General features: G+C 65.9%; 1 protein-coding gene across 1 annotated transcript; it reads left to right on the top strand.

The window, feature by feature from the left end:
* Positions 1 to 2370: 2370 nt before the first annotated feature.
* On the top strand, positions 2371 to 8194 carry LOC102455314 (zona pellucida sperm-binding protein 3-like). Its single transcript, XM_025183616.2, has 9 exons — positions 2371 to 2952; positions 5933 to 6051; positions 6132 to 6235; positions 6629 to 6806; positions 6901 to 7021; positions 7112 to 7203; positions 7560 to 7705; positions 7819 to 7926; positions 8003 to 8194. Exons 1-9 carry the CDS (start codon positions 2497 to 2499, stop codon positions 8089 to 8091), a joined length of 1413 nt encoding a protein of 470 aa, XP_025039401.2. The 5' UTR covers positions 2371 to 2496; the 3' UTR covers positions 8092 to 8194.
* Positions 8195 to 10561: the final 2367 nt, after the last annotated feature.

Genomic DNA, 10561 nt, shown 5'->3' with positions numbered 1-10561 from the left:
AGAGCAGCAACTCCAGGCTCTCTGCTGCACCCTGCCTACACTTCTCCAAGTGTCGAGTAGTGCGGTGATTGCTGCTCCTTGCTACACACCAGCCTGCTCCCGGACCCTCCATCTCCCGCGGCTCTTCCTAAAACCGTGTGGAACTCGCTCTCATTCAAAGCCTTCCCCTTACACCTGCACAGAAATACCTGGAGGCCTCAGCGATCACGTGTCTATGGGATAACGCCAGTGTCTGCCTCTCTCCAGGTGACCCCAGACTCCCTGGTCTACAGCACAAGCCTGTCCTACAACCCAGTGACCCTGAGAACCAGCCCAGCTGCGAGTCCAGGTGAGCCCAGGGACAGGGCATCTCAGTCACCCATCGTCAGCCCCTGTCCCGGGAGCAGGTTCAGCATCGGAGGTTTCTTCCTGTCCCAGGAAGGACAATGTGAGCAGCAGTCAGCCTGGGTCCCCTTCAGCCCCACCTTGTCTGCGGAGGAGAGGCCGGGCGTCTCCCTGTGCCTGATGACGGAAATACCCTGCTTGCCAGTGCATAAGAACAAAGGAACAGCCTTCACTGGCGCAGACAAAGGTCCCTCCAGCCCAGCGGCCGGTCTGCCCACAGTGACCGGCGCCCGGTGCCCCGGAGGGGGGAACAGAACAGGGAACCCTCACGTGATCCCTCCTCCTCGTCACCCATTCCCCGCCCCTGACAAACAGGCTGGGACACCATCCCTGCCCAGCCTGGCTAATAGCCACCGATGGAGCGCGTAGGTAGGTGGATTTACCACCTGGTGGGCTCACAGGTCTCTGGCTCCATCGAGGATGGTAACCAGAAGGCTGCTTGTGTGTGTGCTCAGTGATGTGGGCCCAATGAGCACAGCAGACCCCATGAGGGCCCCCAAAGACCACTACCAGATACGGATCAATGGTGCCAGGCCGGGTTTATTGTAGAGCAAAGTGCAGTAACAGTCGTCAGTCGACTCTACTGAACCACTACGCACGTGTACTTGCCACAATGGAACGACTCAACCAGTGGAAAATTTCCACTGCCCCCCCCCGCCCGCCCATACAAAGGCTGTCTGCCCAAGACACCACCTTATATACAGGTACAACAAGTCACACCTCACTGCTGATGGTGTCAGGTTACCACCCTCTGCCGCTACTTAGATACCACCCCACCCCTGTACCTTGTGGTTTGATTAGCTCATCGTGTGTCATTTTAGACCTTTTCCTGAACCTGTGGGGAGTGGGCCCCAAGGTCTTTTTTAATGAGTGAATGGTACCGTGTGATTTCAACTTCTGTTCTGCACCCGGGCCTATGGCCAGGTCCTGTTTTGTACTCTCAGCCCTGTTTGTGCCAAGTTCTGTGAGCTGGAGCCTGCCTCTTCCTCACAGCTTCGCTTTGCTTTGCTTTATGTTCGCCATGTTCTGCCCATTGCCACCGAGGCCTCAGGCCTCAACCCTGTGCTGCATAGGCTCATGTTTCAGGCCCTCGTCTTACTACATTCCCCCCTTTTTGTTTGTCCTGGGGAGGGTGTTTACCCATCGTCCCAGAAACGCACAGTGCAGGGACTGAAGGAGACCCAGGGGGCTAAGCACTGTTCTGCGGACACCTGCCTTTACCGTTCCTGCCCCACCTGTGCCTTGGTCTGCACGTTCCCTTCTAGGACAGATGGAAATGTTTGAAGTGGTCCTGGGCTGCACCAGAAGGGGCGGGGCCAGGATACTTCCCTGCTTCCCCCAGCCCATGATTGGTGTGGGAGTGGGGGCGCGCCTTTGCCCCCTCCAGAGGTTCCCCCTTGGCGCCCACGCCCCTGGGTGGGAGGAGACTTTGTGCGCTCCCCCTTCTGCCCCAGGCCAGTCAGGGCTTGGGGGCAGGGGAGCGTGCTTCGTCTCCTCCTGCCCTGCCAGCAGCACATGGCGCTTGTACGCGCCGCATGCTCCTGGCAGGGCGGAGGAAACTTCATGCGCTTCCTTCCAGCGCCAGGCCCTGATTGGCTTGCGGGTGGGGTGCATCAGGGCCATGGGGGCCCCTTTGCCCACCCCTGGCCTGGGGGGTTCGGGAACCCAAGGGCCCAGGTGCTGGCCAGGCTGGAGGCAAAGTCAGCAGAAGGGGCGGTTGCTGTGCAATCCCTGTCTAGCCAGGGTGCTGCTCCGGGGTGGGGGTGGCTCCGATGGGGAAGCTCACCCTGCCCGTCCCATCCTGCCCCCGGGGCATGCCCGCCCCACTGCCGGAGCCTTGGGCGGCCGTATCGGCCCATGAGCTCAGCAGCAGCCTTGAATGCTCCTTATCACCTCTCGCCGCCCAAACACGCCAGTGGCACCAGCCTGTTCGTCTCCAGCGTCCGATGCCATCTGTAAACAACAGGAGCCTGGGACAGTTCCCTTGGACAGGCCTCACGGCCAGCTGGGTCTGGTCAGGTTTCCCTGTCCCGGGCCAGGGAGGGGCTGTGATTGGGCCCCGGCTGCCTGCGCTCCAGGGGCGGGTGTTCATCGCCAGGGCTTAGGTGGGGTATGAGGGCCCAGAGCAGCAGTTCCCCTCCAGGCTGGCTTGGCTGCAGGATGGGGTCCTGGCTGGGCTTTGCCCTGCTGTGCTGGACACTCAGTGGGGTGGCCTGTTACAACCCCTGGGATTTCTCCAGGAGCGACTCAGCCATCTGGAGACCCACCCCCAGGGCTGAGCCCCCTCGCAGACAGGCCCATGTGGCCTCCCCTGCCCATCCCTACGCCTGGGCTCGGGTTGATGCTTCCCAGCTCCGGGCTGTGTCCCCGGAGCAGCCTGTGACAGTGCAGTGCGAGGAGGCTCAGATGGTGATCACGGTGCACAGAGATCTGTTTGGGACCGGGCAGCTGATCAAAGCTGCTGACCTGAGTCTCGGCACGGCCACCTGCCCGTACACGTCCCTCGGGGCTGCGGAGAACACGGTCACCTTTGCAGCTGGCCTCCATGAGTGCGGCAGCACCTTGCAGGTAAGAATCCCTCGCCCGCTGGAATCCCCTTGGGGAGAAAGCTCTCGCCTGCTGGGCCAGAAGGGGTCAAGTGCCCTCGTGTCTGCCTTGTGCCAAAATCCTCCGCCTGGCATTCCAGAGCGATGCGATGTGCTGCGTGCCGCGCCAGAGCGCCGTGCCTGTGACCTGGCCGTGCGTGCCGCGCCAGAGCGCCGTGCCTGTGACCTGGCCGTGCGTGCCGCGTCAGAGTGCCGTGCCTGTGACCTGGCCGTGCGTGCCGCGCCAGAGCGCCGTGCCTGTGACCTGGCCGTGCGTACCGCGCCAGAGCGCCGTGCCTGTGACCTGGCCGTGCGTGCCGCGCCAGAGCGCCATGCCTGTGACCTGGCTGTGCGTGCCGCGCCAGAGCGCCGTGCCTGTGACCTGGCCGTGCGTGCCGCGCCAGAGCGCCGTGCCTGTGACCTGGCCGTGCGTGCCGCGCCAGAGCGCCGTGCCTGTGACCTGGCCGTGCGTGCCGCGCCAGAGCGCCGTGCCTGTGACCTGGCTGTGCGTGCCGCGCCAGAGCGCCGTGCCTGTGACCTGGCTGTGAGTGCCGCGCCAGAGCGCCGTGCCTGTGACCTGGCTGTGCGTGCCGCGTCAGAGTGCCGTGCCTGTGACCTGGCTGTGAGTGCCGCGCCAGAGTGCCGTGCCTGTGACCTGGCTGTGAGTGCCGCGCCAGAGCGCCGTGCCTGTGACCTGGCCGTGCGTGCCGCGTCAGAGTGCCGTGCCTGTGACCTGGCCGTGCGTGCCGCGCCAGAGCGCTGTGCCTGTGACCTGGCTGTGCGTGCCGCGCCAGAGCGCTGTGCCTGTGACCTGGCTGTGCGTGCCGCGCCAGAGCGCTGTGCCTGTGACCTGGTTGTGCGTGCCGCACCAGAGCGCTGTGCCTGTGACCTGGCTGTGCGTGCCGCGCCAGAGCGCTGTGCCTGTGACCTGGCTGTGCGTGCCGCGCCAGAGCGCTGTGCCTGTGACCTGGCTGTGCGTGCCGCGCCAGAGCGCTGTGCCTGTGACCTGGCTGTGAGTGCCGCGCCAGAGCGCTGTGCCTGTGACCTGGCTGTGCGTACCGTGCCAGAGCGCCGTGCCTGTGACCTGCTGGCTGTGCGTGGCGTGTGGGCCTCATGCCTGTGACCTGCTGGCTGTGAGTGGCGTGCGGACCCCGCGCCTATGGCCTGCTGGCTGTGCGTGGAGAGCAGGAGGGCGGGCGGGCCCCGCCCCCGCGCCTGTGACCTGCTGGCTGTGCGTGGCGTGCGGGCCTCGTGCCTATGACCTGCTGGCTGTGCGTGGCGTGTGGGCACCGCGCCTGTGGCCTGCTGGCTGTGCGTGGCGTGCGGGCCTTGTGCCTGTGACCTGCTGGCTGTGCGTGGCGTGCGGGCCCCGCGCCTGTGACCTGCTGGCTGTGCGTGGCGTGCGGGCCTCGTGCCTGTGACCTGCTGGCTGTGCGTGGCGTGTGGGCCCAGCGCCTGTGGCCTGCTGGCTGTGCGTGGCGTGTGGGCCCCGTGCCTGTGACCTGCTGGCTGTGCGTGGCGTGTGGGCCCCGCGCCTGTGGCCTGCTGGCTGTGCGTGGCGTGTGGGCCCCGCGCCTGTGACCTGCTGGCTGTGCGTGGCGTGTGGGCCCCGTGCCTGTGACCTGCTGGCTGTGCGTGGCGTGTGGGCCCCGTGCCTGTGACCTGCTGGCTGTGCGTGGCGTGTGGGCCCCGCGCCTGTGGCCTGCTGGCTCTGTGTGGCGTGTGGGCCCCGCGCCTGTGACCTGCTGGCTGTGCGTGGCGTGTGGGCCCCGCGCCTGTGACCTGCTGGCTGTGCGTGGCGTGTGGGCCCCGTGCCTGTGACCTGCTGGCTGTGCGTGGCGTGTGGGCCCCGCGCCTGTGGCCTGCTGGCTGTGCGTGGCGTGTGGGCCCCGCGCCTGTGACCTGCTGGCTGTGCGTGGCGTGTGGGCCCCGCGCCTGTGGCCTGCTGGCTGTGCGTGGCGTGTGGGCCCCGCGCCTGTGGCCTGCTGGCTGTGCGTGGCGTGCGGGCACCGCGCCTGTGGCCTGCTGGCTGTGCGTGGCGTGCGGGCACCGCGCCTGTGGCCTGCTGGCAGTGCGTGGCCTGTGGCTGTGGGGCCAGGTGACAATAGGAATGACACTTGCTTGTAAAGAAGCCAGACAAGCTGCTTTGTTGTGCCCCTCCCAATGTGGGACCCTTCTGGAGAGCCCCGCCCCCCAGTCTTGTCTGCCTAAAAGTGGTGGCTGGAAACATTGAAACCCGGGTTCAACCAATGACTCTGTGTCTGCCAAGGCCGGCGGGGGAGGGGGATATGATGCTAGCAACAGGGAAGGGCTGGGACTTTCTGCCCCCTGTTTATGACCCATCTGTGGGGCTTGGGGGGTGAGCTATGACCCCTGGTTACTCCGGCTGTGTCCCAGGAGCTCCCCTGGCTTGGAAGGTTGCAGTAATTCCAGGGGTGCCGAGTGCAGAGTCTGCCCTTGGCTCTCCCTGGAGCTCCCGAGGCTGGAATGGTTCACGGCAACTAGAACCAAACCTCCCCTGGATCTGCTTTCTGGGCTCCGTGCTGTCAGCGCAGGACTGGCACACGGACGCCCTGACATTCACCAGCCATGCCCCATCTGGAAGGCAGAGGTGCTGGAGCGGGACTGGGGCTTTTATTCTTGGCTCTGCCAGTGGCCTCCAGGGTGACCTTGGACAAGTCACTTCCTCTGCTCTGTGCCTCGGTTTCTCCATGTGCACACAGGGGTTAAGGAATGCTAGCGGCTCCCTTTGCAAAGTCCCTGAGCTCTGCTGACGAGACATATACATTTATGGATATATAAGAGGTTGCGATTGATCCACTCGGAAGCAAAGCCCTCCTTAAGAAATGCATCATTTCTGGTGGGATGCAGCTGATTCCTTGCTCTGCCGGGACCACTTTCCGTTTGATCAGCTGTGGTTTAGCAATCTTACTGTGGGCCTTCCAATATCTGCCTCTCCCCAGATGACTCCAAACTCCTTGGTCTACAGCACAAGCCTGTTCTACAACCCCAGCCCTGCCAGCAACCCAGTGATCCAGAGAACCAATCCAGCTGTGATTCCTGTTGAGTGTCACTATCCCAGGTGAGGTGAGGTGAGGCTCCTGTCCTTGCACTGACTGGCCATTCTGGGGTCTGTCTTAACCCCGGGACCTACCGTTCCAGGAAGGACAATGTGAGCAGCAGAGCCATCAAGCCAACCTGGGTCCCCTTCAGCTCCACCTTGTCTGCGGAGGAGAGGCTGGGTTTCTCCCTGCGCCTGATGAACGGTAGGTGGGGGGCCATGTCTCACCTGACGTGCCAATACCTGTTGCTCTGGACCCCTCTCCAGCTTCACAGGGGCTCTCCGAGGACTCTAGGGGTCAGGACAAAGCTGGGCACCGCTTGGTACTGCAAGAAGGAGATTTGAACAGCAGAGCCTGAATAATCCACAGGCCATGCACCTTTCCCTAGCTAGCTTCTCCTGCCCCCAGGGGGATCCCCGCTGAGGCTGCTCTGGTGGGTCTGTCCCACCTGGTCCCACTCCCACCTGCTGCTCTCACCAGCCCCGCATCCAGCCTTCTCCTCCAAAGGCAGCGACTCCGCCCCACCAGTCCGGGCGCTGGGGTCTCGAGGGAGCCAGCCCCTCGGCCCGGGATGCTCATGCAGAGCTTGCCTTGCAGATGACTGGAGCGCCGAGAGACCCTCCAGTGGCTTCCAGCTGGGAGAGCTCATGCACATCCAGGCTGATGTCAGCACTGAGAACCACGTGGCTTTGAGGCTCTTTGTGGACAGCTGCGTGGCCACCCTGAGCCCAGACAGGGACTCTTCTCCCCGCTACGCAATCATTGACTTCAACGGGTAAGGGCTGGGTGTCCCTGGGGGCTCTCTGCTGCTGTAGCTGCTAAGGAGCTGGCTTGGCTCACTCCGTGATGACGGTGACTCTTGTGTCTAGCTGCCTGGTGGACGGGAGATCAGAGGACAGCACCTCAGCCTTCATTTCCCCCCGGCCCAGGCAGGACTCGCTGCAGTTCACCGTGGATGTGTTCAAGTTTGCTGCAGACGCCAGCAACCTGGTGAGACGCTCCTCCCCCAAAGCCCAGACTCAAGAGGGGCTGGAATCCGCTGCGTGTGCGGCTAACCCCTCCCTGCCCCTTCCCCTCCAGATCTACATCACCTGCCATCTGAAAGTCACGGCTGCTGAGCAAGCCCCCGACCCCTTGAACAAGGCCTGCTCCTTCAGCAAAGCTGGCCAGACGTGAGTAGCTGGAGCCAGGACAGGAGCCTGCGAGAGGAGGCAGTGGCTTGGCTCCGGAGGGCTTGCGGCCTGCGTGCAGGACGTGGTTTGGGCGCCGTGGGGCCGGGCCCTGGGCTGAAGGATGTGACGCTGATGTAGGCCGGCGACATGGCACATCCGGCAGGGCGCCGGCTCTGAGGACCCGGGATAACTGCTCCCAGGACTGCGGTTGTTTTTGCGAGGGGGGAGAAGGGGCCGGTCCCTGTGGAAACCCTTCGCCCTGGGCCCCTTGTGAGCGAGCTGAGCTCCTTGGCTGTGCACGTGGGGCGGGGGCCCGACCCTGCCCAGCCGGAGGTAACTCTCTCCTTCTGCTCCAGCTGGCTTCCCGTGGAAGGCACCAGAGACATCTGCAGCTGCTGTGAGACGGGCGCCTGCGGGCTGCTGGGAGGCCAGTCCAGGAGAGTGAACCCCCTGGACAGGTGGTCGGGGTGGCGCTTCCAAAGAGACGTGCCCCCCGGGCAGGGTAAGGGCTCGCCGGTGGCTGTCGCACGGTGCGGTGCCGCTCTGGCCATAGCCGGGGCTCTGCCCCAAGGCTGGGCTGGGGCGTTACTGGGCCTCTCTCTTCCCTCTGTGCAGGCGCGTCCGGGGGCAGAGACGTCCAGGCTGACGTTGCAGTTGGACCCGTGTTCATCCTTGGCCCAGGCTCACGGGGTCTCCGGGAAGGAGGGCGGGAAGCTCCCCAGGGTAAGGCACCTGCAAGCCCCGGGGCCTGGCTCTGGGCCCGGCGTTTCTGTTCTAATGGCCCCTTGTCTCCCCGCAGGTGCTGCAGGGGAGCACGGCGCCATGGTGGGCCTGGTTTCCACGGCAGCAGCCGTAGCCGTGGCCTGGTTTCCATGGCTGTGGCGATAGCTCCGGCCTTTCCCCGTGTAGTCGCCTCCTTCGCCCGGGAACGCAACCGGCCTGGGCGTCGCTCTCATGACTCCTCCAATAAAGTGTGACAACAGCACCAGGACCCACGGCACTGCCGAATGCCTGGGGGGGGCACCGGGACCCACGGCACTGCCGAATGCCTGGGGGGGGCACCGGGACCCACACCACTGCCGAATGCCTGGGGGGGGCACCAGGACCCACACCACTGCCGAATGCCTGGGGGGAGGGACAGGGACCCACACCACTGCCGAATGCCTGGGGGGGGCACCGGGACCCACACCACTGCCGAATGCCTGGGGGGGGCACCAGGACCCACACCACTGCCGAATGCCTGGGGGGAGGGACAGGGACCCACACCACTGCCGAATGCCTGGGGGGGGCACCGGGACCCACACCACTGCCGAATGCCTGGGGGGAGGGCACAGGGACCCACACCACTGCCGAATGCCTGGGGGGGAGGGCACAGGGACCCACACCACTGCCGAATGCCTGGGGGGGAGGGACAGGGACCCACACCACTGCCGAATGCCTGGGGGGAGGGCACAGGGACCCACACCACTGCCGAATGCCTGGGGGGAGGGCACAGGGACCCACACCACTGCCGAATGCCTGGGGGGGAGGACACCGGGACCCACACCACTGCCGAATGCCTGGGGGGGAGGGACAGGGACCCACACCACTGCCGAATGCCTGGGGGGAGGGCACAGGGACCCACACCACTGCCGAATGCCTGGGGGGAGGGACAGGGACCCACGCCACTGCCGAATGCCTGGGGGGACGGCACAGGGACCCACACCACTGCCGAATGCCTGGGGGGAGGGCACAGGGACCCACACCACTGCCGAATGCCTGGGGGGACGGCACAGGGACCCACACCACTGCCGAATGCCTGGGGGGACGGCACAGGGACCCACACCACTGCCGAATGCCTGGGGGGAGGGCACAGGGACCCACACCACTGCCGAATGCCTGGGGGGACGGCACAGGGACCCACACCACTGCCGAATGCCTGGGGGGAGGGCACAGGGACCCACACCACTGCCGAATGCCTGGGGGGAGGCACAGGGACCCACACCACTGCCGAATGCCTGGGGGGGAGGGACAGGGACCCACACCACTGCCGAACGCCTGGGGGGAGGGCACAGGGACCCACACCACTGCCGAATGCCTGGGGGGGGGCACAGGGACCCACACCACTGCCGAATGCCTGGGGGGGAGGGACAGGGACCCACACCACTGCCGAATGCCTGGGGGGGGGCACAGGGACCCACACCACTGCCGAATGCCTGGGGGGAGGGCACAGGGACCCACACCACTGCCGAATGCCTGGGGGGAGGGCACAGGGACCCACACCACTGCCGAATGCCTGGGGGGGAGGGACAGGGACCCACACCACTGCCGAATGCCTGGGGGGGAGGGACAGGGACCCACACCACTGCCGAATGCCTGGGGGGAGGGCACAGGGACCCACACCACTGCCGAACGCCTGGGGGGGAGGGACAGGGACCCACACCACTGCCGAATGCCTGGGGGGGAGGGACAGGGACCCACACCACTGCCGAATGCCTGGGGGGAGGGCACCGGGACCCACACCACTGCCGAATGCCTGGGGGGAGGGCACCGGGACCCACACCACTGCCGAATGCCTGGGGAGAAGGGCACCGGGACCCACACCACTGCCGAATGCCTGGGGGGAGGGCACCGGGACCCACACCACTGCCGAATGCCTGGGGGGAGGGCACCGGGACCCACACCACTGCCGAACGCCTGGGGGGATGGCACAGGGACCCACGCCACTGCCGAACGCCTGGGGGGAGGGCACAGGGACCCACACCACTGCCGAATGCCTGGGGGGAGGGCACCGGGACCCACACCACTGCCGAACGCCTGGGGGGGGGCACAGGGACCCACACCACTGCCGAATGCCTGGGGGGGAGGGACAGGGACCCACACCACTGCCGAATGCCTGGGGGGAGGGCACCGGGACCCACGCCACTGCCGAATGCCTGGGGGGAGGGCACCGGGACCCACACCACTGCCGAATGCCTGGGGGGAGGGCACAGGGACCCACACCACTGCCGAATGCCTGGGGGGGAGGGACAGGGACCCACACCACTGCCGAATGCCTGGGGGGACGGCACAGGGACCCACACCACTGCCGAACGCCTGGGGGGAGGGCACAGGGACCCACACCACTGCCGAATGCCTGGGGGGGAGGGACAGGGACCCACACCACTGCCGAACGCCTGGGGGGAGGGCACCGGGACCCACACCACTGCCGAATGCCTGGGGGGAGGGCACAGGGACCCACACCACTGCCGAATGCCTGGGGGGGAGGGACAGGGACCCACACCACTGCCGAATGCCTGGGGGGACGGCACAGGGACCCACACCACTGCCGAACGCCTGGGGGGAGGGCACAGGGACCCACACCACTGCCGAATGCCTG

Source organism: Pelodiscus sinensis, chromosome 14 (assembly GCF_049634645.1).
Source record: "Pelodiscus sinensis isolate JC-2024 chromosome 14, ASM4963464v1, whole genome shotgun sequence".
Taxonomy (NCBI): domain Eukaryota; kingdom Metazoa; phylum Chordata; order Testudines; family Trionychidae; genus Pelodiscus; species Pelodiscus sinensis.
The sequence above is the reverse complement of the archived record's forward strand: the minus strand, read 5'-3'. Positions and strand labels throughout refer to the sequence as shown.